Raw genomic sequence first — 25,775 nt, 5'->3', positions numbered from 1 at the left:
AAAAGTAATTTCAGATTGAAACCGCTCCCTTCGCCGCCGCCGCCGCCGCCGCCGCCGCCACCGCCGAGCAAGGGACTTTTGTTTTTAGTTTTGTAACTTGAGTGACATCTCATTTTGGTTCAGTGGGGGCGGTCTTAATTATTTAAAGGCAAAGAGAAGGGGCTAAAGGAAGCCAGGAGAGAAAGAGGCCCATTCTACACTTTCAGTAAAGTTCCCTAAAGAAAGCACTTAACACGAGGCCCAAAGACATTTCAATAAAAATTTATTGAAATTTCAATGATATTTTAAAGAGAGGGGGCAAAAATACAGAAAACCAAAGAACTCATCAACAATTATAACACAAAATATACCTTCATGAATTTTTGTCTTTAAACCAGCTCTCAGCACCTGACTTTTGAACTGTGAATATATATCTCTATAGGCACCAATTCAAAACACCATCAACACTGAAGACAGTAAGTAGTCAATTCCACTTTGTTTTGAAGAAATCAGACTAGCAAATACAAATACAAAAGAAAAATCATGAAGTCAAACCATAGCCTCCGCACTCCCCACCCCACCCGCAAGCAATCTCAGAACCACCTCCCCAAGTTTTGGTAAGATAGGCAATAGCACTTTTCCCCACTTTTGGACATTAAAAAAAATTTTTTTTTCTTTGCAGACGACTCTTTTGAAAAGTGTGTCGGTGTCGGTGCAGAAAGTGTGTTTTCTACTTTTAAAAGCGATCCTGTGACCTTGAAATAAAACTGACTATAGGAAAACAAAACCACAAAACCTGACAGCTGCAATCCTATTTACAGAGAGCTATGTACAATGTCAATAAATTAAAGTTTAATTTTTCGAGCATTCATATTCCACCTATTTACAAGAGTTATCAAATAATTACATAAATACTTTGTCTAATAGTCTCGTTTCTTCTTTATTATTTTTTAAAACCTTGTTATTGCATATACAGGAAAGAGAAAGAACTGTCAGAGGGACGACATGAATCCTGCTACAGAGCTTAGATAAAATAAATTCATTTTTGGTGTTTTCCCCACCCCCTTCCCTTTAAATCATCCCCCTTGGGGTTGTCGAGAATCGAGGAAAAGGGTAAGGGGTAATGTCCTTTTCTCTCTAAAAGCAAGCATTCAAAAATAAAACCCACAAATACATTACTGTGGAACATGCAAAAAGAGACCTATAGCTCTTAAAACATCACAAGAATATTAAAAAGACACAGATTTCCTTAATAGAGACTAAACAAGGATGGCAGGGACTTCCCTCCCCAAACAATGCTACCCAGTAATTTATTTAGAACTGATACGCAGGTCACTAGAAAGTTTTTAATCTTCACAAACAGAATCATATTAATGTATCCATTTGTCCCCGGTATTTTTTTTTCAATTTTATTTGTTTCCACTTGACACGGTGAAGGAAAATATATATATATATAAATCTGCACTGGGGGAGCTTTTCAACCCCTCCCCTCCTGGGGCCTGGCTACCTCGATCTTCCCACAGCTTCCAGACCAGCCTCGAAGGAGGTGCTCCGGCCGCCAAGGCATTGACTCCCACCCCCAAGAGCTCAGTGCAACCGACGTTTCTGAGCCAGATCCCGGATGTATAAACCACGCCAAGAAGAAAGGGCTTGTTTCTAGCACATTCTCTCCAGGGAGTCCGGCACCCCTTCCCAGACAGGGCTTCACAAAGAAGGGCTGACCTCACTGCACGCCCGTGGTTTATTTGACATCCAACAAAGTGCACTGCAGACTGGACTGGACTGGAATGAAGAGACTTTTCTGGGGAGGGGTTTACGGGGATGCGCTGCGGGACCTGTCGGGCTTGGCTTCCAAGCCGCTGACCAGCCGCTGTATGTTCTGCAGTTCGCTGGTGGCCGCCTCCTTCTCCGGGCAGAGTTTGGGCGACAAGGACACGGAGCTGGAGGAGAGCGTGGAGGAGCGGCTGTTGAGTTCCGAGCCTGAGTCCACGGCCACCGAGGCCGGGCTGGCGGCCAGGGCGGCGGCCTTGCCATCGAGGGGCCCCGGGGCTGCGGCCATGGACGGCAGGGCGGTGGTGAGCAGGCTGCTGCTGTCCGGCACCGGCACGGGGATGGAGTAGGGGCTGTAGCGCAGCCGCGGGCGCATGGTGTTCAGGTTCAGGAACGGGTGGCGGTGCACGGAGCTGGAGGCGGCTGCCGAGGAGGCGGCCGCCGCCGCGGCCATGTACGTGTAGGGATAAGGGAACAGGCTTCCGAAAGGCGACATGGCCAGGCCCTGGGCGAGGAAGAGAAGGCAGGGGCAGAAGAGTCAGGGCCCAGGCTCTGCGCAGTGGGGAGGAGCCAACCTCATCCATCACCCCTCCCCCACCCGTCCCCACCTTGGGTGAGTCCTTAACCTCTCTCCCTGGGGGGTAGAGCGCAGGACACTCAAACTTCTGTGTCTAGGTCCAAATCTGAGCTGTGTCAACCTAGGCCGAAGTATTCACTCCCTGTGCCTCAGCTTTCTTATATGGCAAAACCAGGGAAAAGTTTAATAATTCGCATACTTCTGGGGGACTTTGTCGGTATGAAATGAGCTGCTGCCTGCAATATACTTCACACAGGGTGCCTGGCCGATAGGACGGTTGGAAATTCTCCCATCAGAGTCCGTTGTTCCACCTGTTAAATGGGGCTACAGACAGTCTAACCCCACAAAAGTAGCTGGGTGCAAACCAGAGGGCATAAAATACTGGACATGAATTTTTTTTCATTCTTGTCGCGCCACCCCTCCGTCCTCCTACTCCAGTCTAGAAGTTTAAAAAAAAAATCTGGGGAAGATCCTTAAGCAAAAGGAAAACGGGGGTGGGCAGGATGGAGGGGGAAAGAGTAAAGGGTGTTTGCTATGAACCAAGAAATCACATAGCCCCAGATATGCTGGTGTTACAGGTGGAGAGACTGAGTTGAGGTAGGCCCCGGGTGTAGGAATTCACTCAGCTAGCAAGTGGCAGAAGCAGAATAAAAATCCGGGGACCCTGGCCCGGGTTAGTTCTCTCTGACCCACTGCCTTGGGTACTATTAGTACCTGTCTGCCCAGGCAGGCCCTCGCCCGCCTATCACCTGCCCACCAATGACAGGAGGGTCTCCAGAAAGGGCTAGCACAGGAGATGGGAGGGATGGAGGAAGGGCAGAAGCCAGCCCTTTTCTCAGTCCCCTCCTCTTTCCAGAGGGGGAGGCCAGTCCTGCCTCTTGGCTCAGGGAAGGGAGATGAATGTGCTCAGACAAAACAAAAGGCAAGGGCATGCACAAAACCCCATAGAACCTTTTCGCCGGGGTTCAGAGCATTTTCAGCAGCCTGAGACTTCTCCCCAGCTGCTGGAGCCCCAACACAGCTGTCTGAGCCATACACAGGCCGCCAAGCCTGCCATAGCCCCAGCCTGTCCTTCTCTGACATTTCCCACGTGTGCACAAGCCATTAACCCTTTGGGGAACAGGCTGGCCTGTGAGGGGTGGGGGAGCAGGGAAATAGCTTCATATTGGAGGTTCAAGAATCAACTCTTCCCCGGGGAGTCACTTCCCTTACCAGGTCATGGTCTCTCCCTCCTCTAAGTCTTGGGGGAGGGTTGGCTGTGAAACATTTAAGAGACATTTCAACTCTGAAGCTAAAATCACAGCCTCTGGAAAAGGCCCTGGAATCTGACTGACTGCCTGGGGTAGAGTCTCAGGTCCACCACCTACCAGCTGTGTGTCCTTGGATAAATTACTCAACATCTCTGATCTCTGTCCTTTCATCTAGAAGGTGGAGGTGATCATAGGATCGCTGAAGTCAGAATAGATCGAGTACTTAGAAGAGCACCCGGCACAAAGTAAGTGCTGTGTAGAGTTATTATCTGTTATTACCATCTAGTTACTCTGCTAGAAATAGCCCTTAACTTAGAAAAAGATTTTTTTTTAAGTTTTGGTGGGGAGTGTGAGGTTATGATGAATCAATAAGTCTTGCACCTAGTAATAATAATGATGATGATAATAATAATTATTATTATTGAAAGCTTCTAGGCAGGGGGACTGGGTGAGTGTCTGGGATCTAAGGACAGGCAAACGAGAGTCAACGAGGGGCCGGAGAGGCGGTTGATAAATACCTGAGAGGCCAGGACGTGCTGCTGGAGGTGGAAGGGCAGGGTGGCCGCGGACGCCCCCGACAGTCCCTGCGCCGCGGCGGCCGAGGCCATGGCCGTAGAATCCAGGCCCGAGACGCCAGTGGAGGCCCCGGACACGGTGGCCAGCAGGGGCCCCATGCCGGCGGCCATGCTGGAGAAGGCACCCCCCATGGCGAACTGGCCGGGGTGCAGGAAGAGCGGGTGCCCGTTGAAGAACTGCTGGCCGGCCAGGCCGGGGGCGAAGCCGAGGCCGGGCAGGGGGCCCTGGCCCAGGTGCGCGGCGGCCGCGTCCGTCTGCACAGTGAGCGGCGCGAAGGCCTCCTTGCCCGGCAGCGCGCGCGCCTCCTCGGCCTTGGAAGGGGCCGCGCCCTCGCGGCCCGGGCTCCGGCGCTCCTCGGCTCCCAGGCCGCGGGTGCTGGACGAGATGGTGGCCGGGCTGTGGCGCGAGTCGGGCGACGCCTTGTCCAGCCGCCCGCTGTCCCGGGGCCGGCCGCCGGGCTCGGCTACGAAGAGGTGCGCCTTGACCGCCGGGCTGCCCTTGTCCCGGCACGGATCCTCCGACGTGGTGGTGGTGATTTTGGCCGCGTCGCAGGCCTCCGGGCCGTGCTCCTCTTTGCTCTCGGCCTCGGCATCGCTCTCACCCTCGCTGGGACACAGATCTGCCATAGGAGGGAAACAAAAGCCAAGCAGAAGGGCGTTAGCTCTGAAACCCAGGCCAGCAGAATTCCAGTTCCCCACTTTGAATCCCAGCTCAGCCACTTCCCAGCTGTGTAACCCCAGGAAGCCCCTTAACCTCTCTGCGCCTCAGTTTTCTCATCTGCAAAGTGGGAGTGATGATACCGCAAATTTTAGTGGAAGGATGCAACAAGCTAGTAACGAATTTCAAGTATGTAGATAGAGCGGCACCCCTCCGTCCATAGATCCTTCCCCAAATGGGTAGTGAATTTTACTATTTTACACAAGTGAGGACTGAGGTCCTACTAGGTCAGACAAAGCCTTTACTGGCCTTTTTCCCCATTCGATTGCAAATTCAGTTTTTAAAAATTAAAACTGACTTACACTAAAACTCACTGCGGGAACACCTTCTAGTTACCCTCTCTTTGTTCCCTGAGTGATTGAGAGCAGTCCCTTCCACAAATTTGTGGATTTCTTTCAGAAGGATTTGTTTGGAGAGAACCCTGACATTTGAATTGGTAGTGGCAGAATTGAACACTCCTCCCCCAACATGCGTGCACACACACACACACACACACACACACTCCACTGAGCCTTCTCTGTTTCCCCTGTCTCTGCAGACAGAGATGGGTGATAAGCGGCCCACTCACTGCCTGAAGACAATCATGGATTCTCTTTTGCTCTCACCACACCCTCTGTGGGTGTCCTACCAGTAAAAAAAAAAAAGAAAAAGGGATCCCGTTTTGTGTTTAAAGCTTGAATGGATTGAAGACATAAAGAACTCTCATTTTATTTCACTTAAAAAACAGGTCTCTTCCTATTGAGAGCATGTGTGTCTTTCCAAATAAATAGTTCTTGCTCTTTAAACACAGGAAACCAACTGGGGATTTGAACAGCTCCTCCTCTCCCACCCCTGCCCTCCCCAACCCAGATTCTCAGTGCTTCATCTTTTCTCACAGGTCCATGGTGGCTCTATAGCTGGATTTCTCTTGGTCACCTTCCCTGTTCCAGGTGGCAGAAAATCCCCTGACTCCTCCCACCCCCAGCCGAACACATTTTAACCTAGAGTTTGAAGATAGAGTGAAAAAAAGTCAGCTGCTGCTTGGTTGGAGGGGTGGGGTGGGGGGTGTGGGAAAAAGAGAGAGAGAGAGAGGGATGCTCCAGGCGCCCACCCAGAGGGAATACAGGAGCTGGGACCACTCCTTCCTCCCTGCCAACTCAGTGTCTGGGCGAAAGGGGTCTGAGCTCTCAGAGGAACTTAGGGAAGGGGGACACACCTGATCACCCTTTGTGAGATTTGGCTCCTGTTTACAAACTTCTAGAAGGATCTGAAGCTTTGGAGGGGTCAGGTTCCCTGGTGGGTGCCCCCAGCCCCCAACTCTTCAGGCTTCCAAGAGCTGGAGAAATCTGAGAAATCAGAGGTGGCCAGACTTACCTTTGAGGTTGGATGTCCCTACGGTGGAGACGGCCGGAGAGGAGGACTGAGCGAAGCAGCTGAAGGAAGCCTGCTCACTGGAGGACTCGTCGGAGGTGCCATTCTCCTTTTTGTGTCTGTCATCGAACACCCTCATGGACTGCAGGGTGAGCTGCTTTCTGTGGCAGAAGCCCACACACACCCAGCGTTACACATCAGAAGAGGATTTTCCCCTCTCGGGCGGCCTCACCCTCTCCAAAGAGGCGCACACATGCCCAGGGGGATGGGAGGGGGAAAGAAGGCTTTGGGTGTATTTATTCAAGACCAGAGGGATTCATTAGGGAAGGGGTATTGGCTGGGGCAGTGAAATCTTGTTTAAAAGTAAAGAGCAACTTTGGGCCTCACTGGTTCCAGTTCTCACACCTCCCCAAGAGTTACCGATTGCTCCTTTGGGAGCTGCAGGTCCAGGTGATGGCAAGATAATGTCTTCATGAGGGGCAGGACCGTGCCTGGTGACCCTGAGCCACTAGATATCAGGTTGGGCCATCTCATGATCATGCATTTGTACCTGGATTTCCCTACCCTCAGAGTTCAACGGGAAGGCAGGAGGGGTTTGAGTCTTTGTTCTTGTGAATTAGACATGAATTATGATGTCATCTTATGAAATAAACCATGATATGAAAAAAAAAAAGTAAAGAGCAAGACGGGAGATTGGAGCCAGCCAGAGACAGCTGAGCAGCCTGCCTTACAGACTGAAGGGAACAGGGGACTCAGAGCAGTGAACACAACGGGCGGACCAACTCCGCACGGGTTGCTAAGATTGGGAAGAAGTGGTTATTTCATGGTGCACTTTACTGTAATCGGTTCACCAACACGTTAATTGGACTTAAAAAAATCTATTTTGATGTGAGAAATTATTTCTTAATGCCCAGCCCCTCCCCCAGGGGATAGGTTAAAAATTGGGGCTGATTTTCTGGATTTTCGAAATTCTTTGAACGCGGGTGGGGGAGGGGAGAGCTTCTTTTATGTACCAGCCAGCTGTCTGCTTAATGCAGAATGGTACATGTCCCCACAGAAGGAGGGGGCCATAGATGTCTCCAGGGGCTTCAGTTCTGTCTGAGGGTATTTGCCAGACAAGACTGCAAAAATTCCAAGGCATTTTGTGAATGGCTTAGTCCTTTCCTGGGACCTGCCCAGGATGAACTTAAACTAATTAGAAATTAATAGGCATCTGTACATAATCTGTATCCCTGATACTTTTCTTGCAGAGACATCTTTCTATGGGGTGGCCTAGTTAACTTCCTTTAAGGTAACATGGAAGAGGTAGAGAAAGTGGTGTACCGAAATCGGTTAAGCTCTTGGCTGAGGGGCATCAAACTGTTTTCCACCCTTCCCCCGCCCTTCCCCCACCCTTCTCAAGGTAAGTGCCTGCATCCCACTTCTAACAGTTGAGTGTCGGGACCTAGAAAAGCGATTTTCTAAATTATCTGAGAGACAACTGTCTCAGCTCACCTTTTTTCTCTCCTGCCATTTCCAGTGTCCCGGAAACCTTTTGCAAAAGGGTTGTTGTCTATTTTTAACTGAGTTATCTAGAGAAGGAGACACAAGCAAGAAAGAGACACTGGCTTCATTTTCTAGAATGTTCTGGGAGTGTTTCCCCCAACTCATTAATCTACTAGAAATCTGACTTCCAACCACCGGAGAAGTCATTTGGATAGGCCAGGTTGAAGAGAATGAGAGAGGCGAACACAGAAGAAGTTTGGAGGGGGCCAGGAGGAAAACCAAAGCAAACTGTGTCATGGCTGGCATCTCGCATTGGAGGCCAAACCAGGGATTCCAGGCTGAAATGATCCTGCCTGGGCAGCCAACAGCCTGGGCTTAGAAATGGAAAAGCTGTCAAGGGGCAACCTGTAGATCTTAAAATTATGCTTTCCTTTAGATTTTTTTATACAGTGCAATGATCGTAAAATATGTTATGGTATATTTCCTGCCCCAAAACACACGCACAAACGTACACACAGCACATCCTCCAACCTTTTCTGTAAATCTAATAAAATGATTTATGGGGTTTCACTACCCTTGTGCTGGAGTGGGCTTGATTTTTTTGCTGGGTGTCGGGGGAGTGTGTTTCAGGAATTACAATATTGACAATTATAGATTTAGAAGGACCGAATGACCACTGGAAACATTTGTTTTCATTTATATGCCCTGCCACCGCCATTAGGTGGAGAAGGCCCATGGCCGCTTTGATCAAAAATGCTATATTTTATTATTCCGTTAACAACTTAGATTCATAGCATTCTGGGTCTAGAGGGTGCGTGCATTTTTACACGCTGAGGAAAAATAGTATGTAATCTTTCAAATCCCTTCCCTGCGGTGGGGTCGGGGATGGGGATGATGTATACAGAGTTCGCTAGAGGTGGGAAAAGGGCCCCTTGGACGGATTCTTGTTCTTGGAATAAATCCTGCTTGCACTTCTTGCAGGGAGAGGAGGTCCTGATGTCCTAGTCTCCAGACCAAGGAACCAGACCTGGAACACCCCCATCAGCAGGCCCCAGAGGACCCACTCATAGTGAGAGTGAATTCAAAATGTAGGGCGTCGTCATCTAGTGAGCTGGACTGGCACTGAGGTCCAGGGTTCAGAAGTTGAAGGGCAGAGGTCCTCAGGTGCCCCCCACCCCCTACCCCCCGCCCCCCTTAACTGCCTGCTAACAGCCAAGCTGGCGCCTGGTGAACCCGCAGCAAGACTCACTTTCTCTGTGTCTCTCTGTGTCTCTGTGTCTCTCCGTGCACACGCCCATGACCTTCGGGCCACCATAGCTTTACATACCAGATGCTGCCTGCTGTTCCATTGGGGGGTACTCGTAATCCCCGGCCTCAGGCCCAGGGAGAAAAAAAACCCTTCAAATGAAGTGGTGACTTCGGTCATCTCATCTCAAAAGCCTCAGACAACTCAATTAGCATGACCCTGTGATCAGAGTAGGTTTTTCCAAACACACACACACACACACACACACACACACACCATAAAAAACACAGCAGCGTAAAAGGTAATAAAAACCAGACCAGCTACTCGGGATTTCTGGCTAGGGGAGAAAATCTGGTCTCTGCTGGGACTCTCCTCCCAAGATCCCGAATGGCTTTTGCCTTCAATTTTAGTTGGTTCCTTTCGAACCTGATTTCTTGACCCTTCTTCCTGAAAGGGAAGAGGATGAACCTTGAAACCAACAGGAGAAAGCCCTGGGTCGGGTGGGGCGGGCAACAGTAAGGACGGGTGGTTACAGGAGCTTCTCACTGGCAAAGTTAGTGTGGCATTTTTTTTCACTCAGCATTGGATTCCTAGCTGGTCAAGTTTTTTTTTTTTTTCCTTCTGCCTCTGCAGTGTGCCAGTGCCCCTTCCCCGCAAAGCTCCAGTGAAGGTCAAATCACAAAAGAAAAATCAGAGTCCCATCCCAATGCTCTTGTAACTTTCTTATCCTCTCCCCAGAGCAGCTTAAAGGGGGGAGGGGAAGTGGGTGTTAATATCACGATTAAAAAGAAAAGCGACTTTGGTTACCTTATCATTCTGGTATGCGGTCACAGCGATGAATTCGGTTTCAGGGAACAAGTACGTCCGAAAAGTACTATAAGGAAGTTTTAAGATGTCATTGGCCCTCACAATGTGGAAGCGAGGCTGGTATTTATGCATGGAGTTCAGTATAGTCTGCAGGGGCCGGAAGAGGAGAGACACACATCACAAGAGGATTTAGTGGGAAGAACAGGACCCTAGGACCCCTGTCAGGCCGACGTCTACCCCACCGAAGGGCACCACGCTTGTACCAAGCCCACCTCCTTGGAGTACCTCTGTGGGAACATTCAGCTCCCCACGTAATCTTCTGGAGAATCCAAATTGCTCCTCAATTTCCAAAGGGTCCTCCCCCACCCTCACCATCTAAGGTTGATTCGTACCTTGAACCCTAGCCTACCTGAGTACCAAAACTATAATTCCCCTGCCACGTTGCTTGATCACTTGGGAAGGCCAAAGTCTTAAAAGATAGAGAAAAACATGCATTTTAATTTACAAAATGATTCAGTCTTTTAAGTGCCCACTAATTGACGAGCCCAATCCACTTAAAGCCCTGAAAGGCTGAACTCTAGAGAGGAATATTTATGCCTTAATCAAATCAAGGGCTTCAAATGCAATTCCTGCCCCCTGAAGATATTTCCGTGCCATTCACGTCTTCCTGGGCCTAATCTTTCTGCTTATTCCTCACTTATCACTCTGTTTATTTTATTGAAATGTTGGGGAGGCGTAGGGGCAGGGGGCAAAAGGTCCTTTGCTTGACTTTTACAAGCAATCTAAGTCTCCTGAAAGTTTCTAGGAACTCCCTCCCTGAATCCATACATATACTCCCAACACATATGCAATTTTTGTACTGGGAAATCTAAGTCTCATTTCTAGTAAACCTGACTTTCACCTAAGCCCAATTCTTTTTTAGTCCAAGGGAAGAACATCTTTCAAAATCTGTATTCACACCCTCTCACCAACAGAGTCAAGACTTCGAACCTTAAAACTCCCCTAAGCAACAATATGGCTGGTTTCAAAACAGAAGTTTGATATCGTAAAACAAATCCCTTACGAACATCTACCTTTGACACTGATTTTACGTCTTCACAATTGCTTTTTAACTTCCCTGTCAGGTCAAACAGTTACCAAGACCTGGACTTGCCACAGAACATGAGCCTCACTTCTTTCAGAATGCCAGGCCTTCCATTATCTGAAGAGAAACACCCTGGAATACTCTCTCCATCTCTGTTTGCGGATCGAGCAAGTTTGCTATGCTTGGCAACTGAGAGCGAGGGAGAAACTCTTGGTTTTACATGGAAGGTGGAAGCACTGCCTTTGCTAGAGAGAAGAAAGAGAAAATTTTATCGAAGGGAAGCAATGAAACTTACAAATCCGTGTTTGTCCGAAATGTTGTTGGTGAGTTTCAGTTTGTGGAAAGTGACAACTTTGGACATCCACTGTTCCCCGGTGGCAGGGCTGTCGGGGTGAATGTACATTCTCTTTGGCATTTCAGGGTCAGCCTTTCCCGCCACCATCCACCGAGAATTGTGAAATTTATACCGACAGTCATCTGCAGCGATAATGTCCATCAACAAAATGTATTTGGCTTTTTTATCCAGCCCTGAACACCTTACTTTAAATGGAGGAAACATTCGCCTACGAGGGGAGAGAAGAGAGAGGAAAAAAAGAAAAAAATATCACTCAGTTTCCCGGGTTTGATCTTCTACCTAAAATATTTAAATCAAATTTAAAACTTTCGATTACATTTGATGAGCTTGTGCCATTCAGAGTAGGGCGACTGGATGCAAAGTTGTTTCCTTCCACAACAGAAGGATTAAATATGCTCAAATGGCTCTATTTTAAATGTCCCAAGATTCAAAACAAATGAATTGTGGCACTGGATTTCTCTACATCATCTAATAATTTCTTTGTAATTTTTGTGGTCTCTTGTATGACTTTATAGATTGCCCTCCTGAGAGGGAAATTCCTGCCTCTGCCTTTTCCTCTGCCTTTTTTTCTGGGTGTCTAGTTGTAAACAGCTTGGGTAGGATTTTAGTCAAGTTCAGTCAGTCGAGGTAGAATTTTCCACCACCCATTGATGAGAAAATGTTAAACGTATCAAGAAAAGAAATGTCAAGTTGCACCCCTCCCTGCTGTGGAACAGCAGTCCCGCTGCTGGCGAAATGAAACTGTACTTTGGTGAGTTCTCAAAACGAATTCTGTAGATTGGGGTGGACGCCCAGGCCTGATCACCAGCCTATCGTGCCGCTAACCACATTCTCCCCACTGCTCGGGGCCAGTCCAAGACGGCAAGACTCCACCACCAAATTGCTTTTTACTTTCCAGAGGCGTTGGCATTCTGTGCTTTTGACTTAAAAGGGAGCAGAGAGCGGGTCGCTGTGAAACTGCCTATGTGTCTTCTGGGAGGATTTTATGGCAAACTTGGGCCTCATTTAGCTTGGAAAGACACAGAAAACTAAAGACCTGAAGAGAGGGATTTTCTTTTTATTCCTTCAACTTTATGCCTTGCTAGACTTCGATGCCATTAAAAAAAAAATCAGTGATTTTAAGTGACAGGCACGTTTTGGTCAGGCAAGGACCTCTAAACGTTATGTAAAATGTGGTTGATAATATTCACACATGAAACAGCAGTATGGGGCTTCCTACTGGCTCCTTGGGTCTGCAAACATAATCTTAATTAGCCAAAATTGCCTATTGAACTCTCCCTCGATTACAGACACACGAAGCAGTATGGACAGACCCCAAATGCCCTTCGGTTTCTCTCTGACGCTGGCAGGGGCAGGCTCAGGCCCCCTGCAGACCCAGGGGCTAGGCTGGAGGGCAGCAAAGGCAGGGCAGCTCCTTCCAGGCCTCCTGCTACCACACAAACAAAAAGGGCTGTAAGTGTTTCTCTCCGAGAGCAAAATGAACCAGACAAAAATACAACATCTATAAAGACACAAGGACGTTCCAGAAAGGTTTGAAACACTGAACTGCCTGCAGTGGGGTGCTTTTCTTTCTTCCTGCAGAGATGTCTGGGCAGCACTGAAAAAATTCTACCTATCCTGTACGGAACCCGGGATGCAGACCCAGGTAGGAAAAACGGGCGGCTGCAGACGCCCAGGTAAGCTGAAATCTCCTACCACAGGGGCAGGGCCCGGGGAGGTCTCTGTACACAGTTCTGGTACACAGTTCCGGGGGAACTGTGTTTGCCTCTAAGCCGGAATAACTGGCAAACCGACCGTTCTGGGAGGCGAGAGAGAAAAGGAGGAAAGAAACCTTCAGTAGTTTGGGGGAGGGGGCCCGCCGCTTGCTTACCTTCCCGACTTGGTAATGACCATCTCCGTGCCCCGCTTGTGGAACTGATCCCAAAGTTCTTTGGCCTCGAGGTGCACCTTGGGGTCATCCTCCACTTCTTCTTCCGGCTCCATGGTCTTCAGAGGCCTCAGATGTGTCTGCGGCCCCAGGGACGAGAAAGGGATGCCGGTCTCGGCCGCCCCCACCAATTGATCCATGATCGGCTTGGCCAGGGCGCCGGGCAGCGAGAGCGCCGCCGCGCCGTTGGGCGGCAGAGTCAGCGCGGGGAAGAAGGGCGGCTGGTGACCCAGCACCGCGCTCATGGCGAAGTCCGGCGCCCGGTGAGGTAGGAACGGATGGTAGGCCATGCTTGTCCCAGGGATGACCGGATCTCTCATGGAGAGGCTCATCCACTCCAGGCGGGGCGCTGGGCTCCAGCCGGGGACGAGTCCGCAGCTGCTGTTCTGTTTTGTTTTTGTTTTTTAACAGCAGCGCATAGTTTGGAGGGGGGGGGGGGAAAAAAAGAAAGAACAAAAAAGGGGAGGATCACAACTAAAGCACCTCAAAGTGAGGGGAGGAGAAGTGTCTTTTCGGGAGGGGAATGCCGCTTTTAAAGAGGGCAAGGCGAGAAATCAGGAGACATAGTCGCTCGGATGACTGTCCTTGTGTCTTGCGTTTTCAAAAAGCCGCTCCTGGAAGTCGGTTTACGAGGCGAGAGGAACGGGTCTGGACTCGTGCCGGAGCCCTGCTGCTTGGCTCGAAATAGACACGCCAGCCCTCGGTCCCGGCAGTCCCCCTCCAGCCCCCAGTTCTTTGTTGTAAATGCGAACGGTTCTCCTAGGAGACTTTTTACCTTTTCTTCTCCTTCTTCTTCCCCCGCCCCCCTATCTCTCTGCCTCTCCCTCTGGCTCGCAGGAGGCGTCTGCAGTTGCGCTAGACCGGCTTGAACTGCGAGCGAGAGAGCGGAAAAAGTCTCCCTCCTTTAAAAAAAAAAAACAACAACAACTCTGATTGAAGCCCTCTTCTACCAGCGCTATCAAAACTTGTACTGCAAACGGGCTTCCGTTCGCCCTCCTCCTCCTTCCTCCGCTCCGAGCCTGGTGTCTGGGTTTCAATCCGAATCTTGGTGTGCTCTTCTCCCGCGCCTCTCTTCCTTGTCCTAAAACGTGAGCGAATTCTCTTCCTAAATCTGCGTCCAGACGCGCAGGGCAGGGAGGATTTAGGGGGGAGGAGGGGAATGAAAAGAAGGGAGAGAGAGAGAGGGAGAGAGAGAGGGAGAGAGAGAGAGAGAGAGAGAGAGAGAGAGAGAGAGAGAGAGAGAGGAGAGAGAGACAGAGTGGGAGAGGGAGCGCGAGGAGAGGGAGGGAGCGAGAGAAAGCCAGAGAGAGCTCCTCGCCACCCTCCTCCGCCTCTAGAATTCCCCGGGCGTCTGCTCGGCGGTCTAGAAGGTCGGGCTCTGCTGTGGGCTGCGGAGAGCCGGAGGCCTCTTGATTGGCTCTTTGACGCTTTCGGACCAATTGTGTTGCTGCATAGGCGTGGTTTTCACAGGTCGAGTGCTGGGGGATAGAGCCGAGTTATAAAAAGAAGGTGTCGGAAACTGTAACGTCGCAGCGCCGCATCGGTACTACTGCCTATCCTGTGAATATGTCAACATGATCAGAGGGAGGGCGGGGAGCCACTGGGGAGCGCGCGCACCGAGTCGCCTCTAGGTGGCTTATCGAGAGATCGCTGCAGCCTCAGAGCTCGCTCGCTCTGGCTCAGCCCACGTCTGAAATGCCTCAGCCATCCAGCCCGGGATAGAGGGAGGAGGCCGGGCAAGGAGCACGGGGGAGGAGGCGGGAGCGAGCGAGCCGGGCCAGGAAGGCGGAGAGCGCGCCCGGCGCCGGGCAGTGGCGCTCGCCTCTCGCGCGCTCGTCTCGCCTCTGGCCGCCGCGGTCGTTTCTCTCTCCCGCTCACCCTCTTAGCCCGGCCCCGGGCGAGCCGAGCGGACGGCCCAGGCTCCCGCGAGCTGTCCTCCGGCCGCCGGGCGCAACAAAAGCCGACCGCCGCGGAGAGGCGAGCGCCACCGAGTCTCCACGCTCGCACACCCTCCAGCCCCACGTGGAGCCAAGCTCCTCCCGGCCGGCACTAAAGGGCTCCCGAGCTCGGGTGTCTCTCGCTGCCGGTCTCCCCGGCAGCAGGGCTCAAGGGCTCCCGAGCACACGGATGCAGGCAGATCTCAGCCCACGCTGGTGGGGGCTCGCGTTCCACCGTGCCCCACCCGAAACTATGAGCGGAGACCCAAACACTCCTAGCACATCTGTACGCGAATACGCGCCGGCCCACTGGGACCCAGCCACCCGCGAAAACTACGTACACGCAAACACTTAGCCTGCGCGGCTGCCCGGGTCTGCGCTCAACTGACTCCGGGAGGCGGACTCGGGCTTTTCTGAAATACATTTACCAGCCCTTTTAGATCTCGTCTTCCATTTGGAATCGGGCTCCCGGTTTTCCACCTGAATGTGTGTGTGAGTGCAGAGGGGAGAGGGGAGATCTGAACAAAGTGAGCGCAGCGAGGGACTAGGTTCTGGGCCTGTCCCCATCCAGCCGCCTCCCTCCCTTCGGTGGCCGGCTCGGTGAGGAGCTGGTAGGGGGAGGTGCGCCAGCCCTGTATCTTCTCCAGGCATCGCACTTATCTCTCGGTGCCTCAGTTCTTTCTCCACCCGGGGACTTATCTCGCTAGAAGTCGGGGGGTGAATTTGTAAAACAAATCGTGAAACGCCCCCATCCCAGAGACGAGGTGACCGGCTCCAATTCAGGTAGGGTGGGGGGCCTCAGCAAGGGTGAAGGGGAGGGAGGTAACCGGATCTTAGCTATCAGACCTGTCGCCGAATTGGTAACTGTTACCGCAGGTCCCTGTCCGGGTCAGAGGATTCCCCAGACCCACATTTCCCATTTCTGGGGGCCAATGAGTTGGGCCGTCCCTGCTTGGATGGAGGGAAATCTTGGGGACAATATTCTTTTACCCTTCGTGAGTTGGGAGCTTTCTCCAGTGGAACGAAGGAACGGCTGATTGCGCGGCCTAGGGGGTTAAGAAACCCCAGGCTTGGGATATGTGTGTGTGTGTGTCGACAGCCAGTACCGTCCTCTCTTACATTTTGCCTCGTGTACCCCCTTAAGCCCCCAGCTCCCAGACTCCGAAGTGAGAGCAAGTGGGGGGTGAAAATGCAGTTCCGTTGTGGGCCAACCGCGCCGAGATAGGGGCGGAACTTTTGAGGCGACAAGATTTTCCAGCCTCGCATTTTTGACGCACATGGTTAAGAGCGCTTGGCGCCAGCGCTAAGAATTCCCTGAAGTCACCAGAGAGAATAGAGTGGTTCTGCGAACTCCGTCTGGCTCGCCACCTCGCCCCTTTCTTTCCCTTTCGGTCTTTCTCTGGCGTCCTCTCGGCCTCTCTCTGCAGTGGTGGAGCAAGAGGCGGCGGGGGCCAGGGTGTCGGCTCACAACGCCCCCCTCCCGCGTCCCTGGCGGCCCGATCCCGAAGGGTGCGAGAAGCCAGGCCTTCCCCCTTCTTACACCGACCACGGAGGTCACCACTGGGTTTCAAGAGTCTCTGGAGGCTGAAACCCGCCCCTCCCCCACACTGCTGGCCGCCGGAGCCCGGGGCCTCACCGCTGCGCTTTCAGGAGCGGCCCCAAACCCCCGGTCTGGTTTTGCCTGCACTCGCCGGCCAATCTCTGCCCCGACGTTCCGACTAGAAGGAAAGTAATTCTGCAGCCACGAGATGGCTGACCCACCCCCCAGCTCGGTGCCCCAAGCGTCCAGATGCCCAGGAGAGAGACATTTTACTCGGTCCTCCGCATTCTGGCCTCCCTTAGGTTTGGACGTGGGAGGGGAGCTGGCTGATTCCACTTGTAAATTCTCGACTTGCCTTTGGCCTCAACGGCGGAGGTGGACCTAGCCTTGATTTCAGCCCCTCATACGGCCCCCTCCCTCACGTGCCTATTTTTGCCCGTAGCTCTTACTTAACCCTGGGGTCACCCCAGTTGCCACTCCTGACCCCCACTCCCACTCCAGCGCGCAAGGGAGGAGGGGGGAGAGGAAAGTTTGCGGGGTTCTGAATCGAAAATGTCGACATCTTGCTAATGGTCTGCAAACTTCCGCCAATTATGACTGACCTCCCAGACTCGGCCCCAGGAGGCTCGTATTTTGCAGGGAGGCCGCAGTAACTTGGGATCAAAAGCGGGAAGGTGCGAACTCCTCTTTGTCTCTGCGGGGCCGCCGCGCCCCCCTCCCGGTGGGTGATAAACCCACTCTGGCGCCGGCCGTGCGCTGGGTGATTAATTTGCGAACAAACAAAAGCGGCCTGGTGGCCACCGCATTCGGGTTAAACATTGGCTAGCGCGTTCCGAAGACTTGTGCCAGGCCTGGCGGCCGGGAGAACTCGCAGGCCAGCGCGCCCTGGGCCCGGGCTTTTAGGCTCTAGCCGCGGGCTCTACACGGTCTTTTTTTTTTTTCTCCACGCAGACCCCCTCGATCTTCTCTTTCTCCCCGCCTCACGTTCCACAAAAGGCAGACGGGAAACACTGAAGGAGCCTGCCCCTGGGCAGAGCCTGAGAAACGGTGCTTTAAAAGAGCGGGAGAAGGGGGCCAAATTTTGAATCCGAGAGGACGCGCGGAACTTCTGGTGTCCCCCCAACATTCCTCCATCTTTTGCAAAGAGTATTCACATAATTGTAGGCCTGAATTTTTTTTTAATTTAAAAAAAACCCAACACACACCTCTCCAAATCTGTGATGTCTGCAGAGTTTAAAGTGAAGAAGTAGTATGAGTGCGGATTTTAAAGTGGAAGGGCAGGAGGAGCCTCAGAATAAATGGCGTATGTGCACGCGCGCGCGCAACCATATCACCTCTCCTCAGACCAGGCCAAGGATACGGCAGACAATGCCTAGTCTTGCCGAAGAATTCCCCGGGAAGCCTCTGCTGATCCCACTCTTCCCTATGACACAGCCTGCCTCAAACTATAAGGGGGCACATCGACCCTTTTGTGACCGGATGGTGTTTATCTGAAGTTTACAAAAGGGGGGGGGCGGTGGAAGGGGAAAGGATGGTGGGTAGGCGGGGTCGTTTACTTTGGCAAGTTTGCTGTAAATATTCTCGTCAGCATGTGTGAGGTCTGGCGAGGGACTATTACACGCTTATTCCCTCTTAAACTTTCACCCACTGTTTGCCGCGGAGCTTTTCTTCGGTCCGAGGTGTCCCTAAACGGGGAACTCTGTTGACATAAGGACATCCAGGGGTTTCTCCGGGGGTCTCAGGCCTAATTAAGAAGTTTACTACAGGAGTCGGTCAAGACGTAAACTTTTTCTGGGGAGGGGCTTTCTGGGTAGAGATGGTTCCTTGTTTTTGCCCAGTGCCCCTCGCTCGTGGGATACCAGGCTTTTTTTTTTTTTTTAATATTGACAAGCGTTGAAACTGACTAGGTGCCCGCTACAGGACTCCCATCCTCCTTTGCGCTCAGTTCCCCTAAGCCGGGACGTGATTTTCTTATCGCGGACCTCAGGGAGGCAGCTCCCTTGGGAGTGCCTAGGTTACTGCTCTTGTTTCTCTCGCAAATCGCCGCTAGCCCCCTCCTCCCCACATTAGCACTCCTGTGCTACCCCAAACCCTGACTCTCCCACACGCAGCTCTGAAGCCAAAGGAGGACTTCACAGACCTGGGAGGCTTGATCTTCCTCCTGGAGTTTCGCATCTTCCCTCGGCGCGCCCTGCCCGCCCCCCGCCCCAACTTGCTTTAAGAGCCTAGTTCTTCTCAGGTCTGGAGGCTTCAGGATCAATCTCTTTGGTCAGTTTCCCCATCTTTCTTCCCTCCGGGGGTGGGCACAATCCTCTTGGTTACATCAGACAGGGTACCCATTTCTGTCTCCCTTTTTTTTTTCTTTTGGCTATCCTGTCTCTCTGTCTTTCAAGATTCTGTGACTGCAGATCTGTGGTCTTTCCTGTGTTTTCTTTTACTTTCTCTTCCTTCCCTGGCATCTATCCTGTTCTTGGCTTCTATATGTCTCCTCAGTCGCTACCTCCCGGCCTTTACTTCTCTTATTCTTTCTGTTTTTGATTTACTCTTTTCTATTCTTTCTTCTTCTCCCTTTCTATTTTCTCTGGCTTTCTTGGTCCTCTCTGAATTCTCTCCTACCTTTCTGTATTTCTGGGTTGCCTCTGTATTTCCTCCCTCTCTCCCTCCCTCCTCTTCTCCAGGAACCATGACAGGCTGGAGATACCTCTTCCCGGGATTCAAGTAAACACCTTCCCCTCACACCCCTGGCTGGGAAGATAATGTGTCCTAAGAGATAGAAGAGCACTGGGCCCATTTGTGTAGGTTGGAAGAATCACTTTCTGCTTTTGGTATCCCCAAAGTCACCCTTTTCCCCAGAGCTGGCTCTCACCCCTGTTCCAATGCTCTGATCTCCCATCCTCTGTCTCTCTTTCTCTCTCTCCCTCCTTTCCAAGGCAGAAGCCCAGGGTGAAGGGCAGCATGTTGGGTTCTAAACCCCAGCTTCTAGCCTCTGTCTCGCCCCAGCAGCACAGGGCTTTCCTGTAAGGCACATTTCCCTGTCCTCTGACAGCCCTCTAAATTATTGATTAGGGCGATTCAGTACAAGAGTCTGAAGTGTGTGTGTGTGAGAGAGAGAGAGAGAGAGAGAGAAAGAGAGAGAAAGAGAGAGAAGATTGTCAAAGTTGTCTAGCTTGGGTAAGCAGTATTTTTAGTACAGAGGCTCACTTTGGCGCCAGCCGGTTTATGCTGTTTCTAGAGCATCATTCGTTATACACTTAATCCATGCTTATCATACCTCCCTTTAATGTAAATATGTTTTTGGCAGAGGCAAAATGAAAAGGTTTCACCCTCTGCATTATTCTTATTAGCACCCACCTTTCATCAAAGCTGATCACTCTGCAAAATGGCAAATTTGTAAACCGCTAGTGATTTAGAGAAGTTGGAAGGGAAGCAAGGAGGCAAGGATGCAGGAAGTGTGTGTGTGTCTGGGGAGCATGCCTCTTATACATCTGTGAAGGTTTTTTACCCCTCTCTCTCTCTCTCTCTCTCTGTCAGGAAAAGGAACTAATTGTGGGTTCCTAATTTCAAACCAATCTACATCTTCAATGCTCTCTTTGTGTGTTTTACCCAATTACTTAAAAAAAAAAAAACCCAAGATAATGCAATGGACATTTCTTAGTCCAGCAGAAATGAATTCACTAGGAAGAGGCCGGGAATTTTTCCTCTCATCTTATCTGACCCAGAATCTGCAAGACTCAGAGGCAGAGCTGACTTTGGCCTCAGGCACCAGGCACCGTTCACCACCCAAAATCTTTCTTCCTTCAATGTCCTCGTTCCAGATTTTCAGTCGAGACAGGTAAGGGTATAAATGGCCCTTCAGCGATGTGTCCCAAGAATGTGGCCTGGGGGTGTGGTGGAGATCTCCGGGACAGAATACTTTAAAAAAGGTGAAGGGAAATATATTCTCCAGTCCCCAACTGCAGATTGAGGGTGTCAACTGTACAGGAGCCCTTAATTCTGTGACTTCCTGCTTTTGCTTCTATCCATTATTTCTGGTGTTGTTGTTAGGTGCCAGGGGCACCGGGGCAGTGAGGTCTTGCCCTGTAAGAGCCGACGGGGCGGAGGGAACAGGGTGATCTGTAAGTGAGAGGCCATGGCAAATCAAATGACCGCTACTGTCAGGGAGGTTGACAGGGCAAAGAAAGATCAGCTCCTCCAAATCTGCTGAACTAACTGTCCCACGGTAGCCACAGACACGTTTTCTCAATTTGAGCACAATATCCATTACTGTTTCCCCTACTGGGTTTCAATTAAAAAGGGTGAGAGCAGAGAGGGAAGACAGGAGATAAATGAAAGGGACCAGTGAGCACCGAAGTTGTGTGTGTGTGTGTGTGTGTGTGTGTGTGTGTGTTTCCTCTCTTCTTTTCATTTCTTTCTTGTAGCCTCGCCACTGCTCCTTGCCAGCCAGAAAATCTTCCTGTGTTCCCAAAGTTAATGTTTTCATGTCTCCCAAATCCAGTAGGGTGAAGAGATAGGAAAGGAGGTAACACTGACAGAGATTCTTTCATATCCACTGAAGCCCACAAGAGATATAGCTGTCTCTCGGGGAGCAATGGCTTTGGGGAGGAATTTGTCTTGCCTGTGTGGTCAAGGGGTTTTGGGGATTGGAGGGGTGTGGGCATTTAGTGTTCCAGGCTTTACTGTCATATTGGAAACTGATCAAATTCCTCCTCCCTTGTACAATCTTATGGACAATATACCCTTTTGTGGTTCTAAGACACGGGGTGTTTGGAAGGTGGTTTCACCTGCTCCTCTGGCAGGCTTGGCAGGTAGGGGGCTTACAAACCTGTCTGTCACCGAATGGCTGCCAACTCTCCGGCCAAACACACCTCTCACAATTTGGAATCAGGCACCAGCTCCTTTACTCACTCTGCATTCTGTGATCACTGAGCCTCTACCACGGCCACTCAGATAACTGCGCAGGGGTCGCTGCACCTCTGTGTGTTAATTACCTGGCAACCTGGGGAGCCTCTTCCTCTGTGTCAGTGAAAGAAATTAGAGGCCTCAACAATGTGATTTCATTTTAAGTCAGAGATGCCTTGCTCCCGACCCAATCGTCCTTGTCTCCAAATAATACATAAATCCTGTTCGAGTCTTGTGGGATATCCAGGGAGTGATTGGTACAAGCCAGCTGAAGGCTTGGGTGAAAGTTTTGGCCTTAGAGATCCCAGAAGCCTTTTAAAAAGTCTCCAGCTTGGGCTTGGAATACAGGAGGGCTCGAGAAGTTTCCTTTCTTTTTAAATTTGTATTTATGTTTTAGAGGAAGAAGAGAGAGGGAGGCAGAGACACACACTGACATAGAAAGAGGGACTGTTTGGAATTGTGAGAGAGCCTTTCCTGAGAGCTGGCGCCCAGGCCTCAGTTCATTTCATCTCCAAGCCAAATATTAAAAATCCTTCTGGTGGGCGGGCGGGCGGGCGGGAGGGCAGAGAGGAGCGGCCTTACGGATCTCGGAACCAACCTGCCGCCTGCGTTCCCTCCTAATGCCCTTTCCTCCTTTCACGTGGGAAAGGAAAACTTCAGGCCCCATAAGGAGTGGGAGACAGCGACAGACCAGTACTCCCCCTAAGGTCCTTTTGGCGAAGGTTTCCGCCCGGGGCGGGGGAGCGGGGTGGGGGCGGCTTCACCTACCGCTGCCCCCTCCCCCTCCCCCGGTTCCCAATACGGAAGCTGGACGTGCCTCGGTGCGGCTCCAGGCCTGGCCCAGCGCGGAACCAGAGAAGACGCTCGCGGCCTCGGATTACACCCGCACCCGGGGGTGGAGGGGACCGGTGCTCGGATCGGGGACCCCCACCCACCGCCCCAACGTCCGCACTGGCCCGCAGGGAAGCAAAGGGGTCTCGGACAGGCTGGCCTGCCCCGGCTCTCGGTCGCGACAAGGTCCCTCCAGGCCCGGGAACCCGCGACCGCGGGCACTGGCTCCCTGCGCGGGTTACCTGCCTTCCGTCTGCGGCTGCCGGGGCGGGGCGAGGCGGGCATCCCGAGTGGGAGCGCGGTCGGCCCTGCCCGCGGAACTCACGTCTTTTCCCTAAAACTGGGATCACGGGGGGCATTGAGTTAGGAGCTCCTGACCTCCCCCGGACGTCCGATGTGTCTTTCTGCAGCCTCGATTCCTAACTCCCGCCCCACTCCGGTGGCAAAGGACTAATGGGGCGGGGGCTGGGGGGGGAGTGGGGGGGATAGTAAAGACCTTGGGGAGGGGGGTACCCAACAGAAAAGAGTCATGTAGCACCCTCTGTCTCTCAAAGTGGTGGAAAAATAATTGCAAGGGATTGCAATTGCCATTCTCCGAGGGAACCAGGCTGAGCCCGGGGAGGTTTTCTGCGGGCAGAGAGAGGGTGGGGTGGAGGAAGCCATCTCCTCTCCCACCGCGGGGGTGTGTTTTTACATGTTTTCTTAGCAGCAAGTTCTATGAACAGGTCAGCCTTACGCTGCCAGCCTGGGGAGTCTGAGGCTATTTCTGGCTTCCAGTGTAGACGCCTCTCTTTCCCCACTCGGCCCCGGTGCAAGTCAAACACTCAGGAGATGGGGGTGAGGGTGCGGGAGGGGGGAGAGCGCCACCTCCCACTTCTGACTTGGAGGGTATATTTGCTTTTGAAATAGCTTCTCTTGTCTTCAGACGGTAAAATACGAGTTCCCCACAAGTCTGAGTCTGGTCTTCTGGTACCTCAAGCAGGGTTTGGGTTGGGAGGGGGGGAAGGGGTCTGCTATAATGACCTCTGAGCTGAGTGGGCGTGGGGCGGGGGATTCTGTCTTTGCAGCTCAGCGCTGCTGGGGTACCCGGGCGCATTATTAAACCCAGACGCTCCGTCCAGGAGTTGGGGCCATGCGGAAAAGATTTACAATTAAGCCAATTGGGGCCGAATACAACCATCCAAAGTTTGCAGGTGTAAATAATGCCTTGCTTTTTTTTTTTTTTCCATTCCAAGCGGCTTCATTTCAATCCCCCCTTCTACCCCACCCACCCATCCACGGCTGGACCCTAATTCTTTTGGGGTGTTGGGGGGAGGACGGTGCAGCAGAGTTAGGATTTTTCTATTAGACAAGTAAATACATGATGTTGCACTCACTTTTATGTCCCTGTGTTAATGCCGTGGATAACCAGGACAGGCTCCTCTATTTCATTCCTCCGTCTAGAACTGAGAATCGTTGGAGTCAATGAAAGCCCTTTTGAGTGCGGGTTATGAATTCTTTTTTTTTTAAGGGAATGGGACAGATTTCTATATAACAGGGATATTGGAGTTGAATTAGTATAAAGTTTTTGAGTTGTAGAGATTGGGTGAGAGAGGGATAAGAAAAAAAAAAAGTAAATTCCCTTTAGTTGGGGTATCAGAACATTGCCCCCAGCTGAATCTGGAGAAGAGGTGGGCTTTCAGAGAGTAGAGCCAGATGCTTTTTGAGCTTCAGTTTAGATCTTCCTAATGTTTGGAGAGCTAGCTGAGCGGTTTATGGGCCCAACTTCAAGGCTATACTTCCCTGCGTTATTTAAACATAATAGAATATGCATGTGTGTTTCTAAGATGTTCTATGTGGGTACAAGTGTGTATATATGGACTTCCAAGTAGCCCCAAATATGAAATTAAATCTCAGATTTAAAAGTGCATTGTAATCACACCTCACGGGGCTGACTCCCATTTGATCAATATAGACAGAGTGAAATTTGTTTTGCGGCACCGCAGTTACTCCTTTTCTCTCGGAGCAATAAAGTCTGTCTGTTACAAATTAGCAGGGAATTGGAGAATACGCCCCCACCCCACCCCACCCCAAGTGCTGTTCGCTGTTTTTAGTCTTGAGCTAACCCGCTCAATAATATATGTAATATGTGTGTACACAGGCACTTTTCCAAAAAATTAGCGATAACATTCCGGGTGTATCAAGAGGGGTGTTTTTCACCCTCTGCGTGTAGAGCTCTGTCCACGGCTGAGTTGCCACTCTGGAGACCCATCACCGGGGGGTTGGCACCCACGGGGATCACGGGGGAGGAGGCTTTCCAGCCCAGGTTGCATGCAAGGGCAGGGAATCAAGGCGCCTGACTCCAGCCAGTATCAGGTCATGGGTGTAGAATTAGGAAGGCAGGATTTAACATGTCCGCAACAAAAAGAGGCAAAGCGTCAACCCAGCCTGGGATGAAACCCCCGAGCTGCCACAGGAAAGTTTCTAAGCAGTGGAGCAAACACTATTTTCCCCACTTTTCTTTCTTTTCCTTTTCCCCCTTCCTTTAAAAACTTCCCTGTCCAGTGCATATGTTGGGCATAAATAAAAGGGGGTGGGAGGGGATTGAACGCTGGGTGAACCCGAATCAGCCTTAAGCAATGCGGGGAGTACTTGGGGAGGGTAGGAGATAGATGTGCCCTAAGTTGGAGGTGGGGGGTGGCTGGAGGAAGGGACCACTTCCCGCTTGGAAACCTCCGTACCTCGTTTCGGGAGGGACTCGCCAGGAACCTCTGCCCAGGGTGCCCTTGCCGTCTCGCCCGCTGGATGGCGCTGGGGGGAGACGAGGCTGGCGGACAGTCGTCCTCCTGTACCCCGCAAGGCCTGAGCGAATCTCCGCCGACGCGCGGGATTGGGACCTCGGTTTTGAGCGATCACAGTGGCAGTCCCGATGCACCAGGGGACCGGAGCTGTTCCTGGAGTCTGGAGCGGGAGAGGGTCACCCAGAGCCCCGCCAGATCAGGGAGCTGGACCAAGAGAGGCTGGGCAAGAACGGGGATGTGGGGAAAGATGGTTCTCAGGGCAAACTAGTGCCTCGTTTCTTAGGTGTCACCTGCACTAGCTCCTGTTTACTGGGAAAGGGGTGTGTGTGTGTGTGTGTGTGTGTGCGCGCGCGCGCGCGCTCGCATTTGGGGGGAGTGGTCTGGAAAGGAGGACAGCCAGATAGGTAATGGAGATGCAGAAAGTGTACACGGTTTGCAGAACCTCACCGTCCAATGTCCCGTTTTGCAAAGGCCAATCCAGTGGTCCCCCGGCCCAGGTATGCTCCGTCTAATCTGAGTGGCTGGCCTTACCAACCAGAATTGCATCTGGAATTGGGAATCTCAGGGCTGGGATGATCTCTGGCTCCTTGGGGACTTGGGGCACTGCACATTGCCAGAGTCCTCATTTGGGAGTGTCTCTCTGAAGGCACTTAAGACCTCAGGCT

General features: G+C 51.7%; 1 protein-coding gene across 2 annotated transcripts; it reads right to left on the bottom strand.

Moving 5' to 3' along the window:
• Positions 1–894: 894 nt before the first annotated feature.
• Positions 895–14,268, bottom strand: TBX3 (T-box transcription factor 3). 2 transcript variants are annotated; one of them, XM_022550931.2, is made up of 8 exons: positions 13,067–14,268; positions 11,137–11,404; positions 10,167–10,226; positions 9,758–9,904; positions 7,714–7,790; positions 6,223–6,380; positions 4,095–4,771; positions 895–2,254 (listed from the first exon to the last, which is right to left on the bottom strand). In XM_022550931.2, exons 1-8 carry the CDS (start codon positions 13,453–13,455, stop codon positions 1,793–1,795), a joined length of 2,238 nt encoding a protein of 745 aa, XP_022406639.1. In that variant the 5' UTR covers positions 13,456–14,268; the 3' UTR covers positions 895–1,792. The 2 variants fall into 2 exon arrangements, with proteins under 2 accessions (XP_022406639.1, XP_022406640.1); XM_022550932.3 differs by lacking the exon at positions 10,167–10,226 and having other exon boundaries at positions 13,067–14,266.
• Between the last annotated feature and the right edge of the window lie 11,507 nt (positions 14,269–25,775).

This window comes from Delphinapterus leucas, chromosome 14 (genome assembly GCF_059928025.1).
Source record: "Delphinapterus leucas isolate spDelLeu-1000000601 "Yukka" chromosome 14, BTC_Dleu_Yukka2, whole genome shotgun sequence".
In the NCBI taxonomy this organism is placed as follows: Eukaryota; Metazoa; Chordata; class Mammalia; order Artiodactyla; family Monodontidae; genus Delphinapterus; species Delphinapterus leucas.
The sequence above is the reverse complement of the archived record's forward strand: the minus strand, read 5'-3'. Positions and strand labels throughout refer to the sequence as shown.

What these genes read in the sequence shown, in the direction of transcription:
- TBX3 (XM_022550931.2), bottom strand. Translation starts at nt 13,455, where the DNA reads ATGAGCCTCTCCATGAGAGATCCGGTCATCCCTGGGACAAGCATGGCC. An exon ending in AATGGCAGGAGAGAAAAAAG is followed by an intron (nt 6,381 to 7,713) that starts GTGAGCTGAGAC and finishes CTTCTGCCACAG; the next exon opens with AAAGCAGCTCACCCTGCAGT. An exon ending in AGCACGTCCTGGCCTCTCAG is followed by an intron (nt 2,255 to 4,094) that starts GTATTTATCAAC and finishes TTCCTCGCCCAG; the next exon opens with GGCCTGGCCATGTCGCCTTT.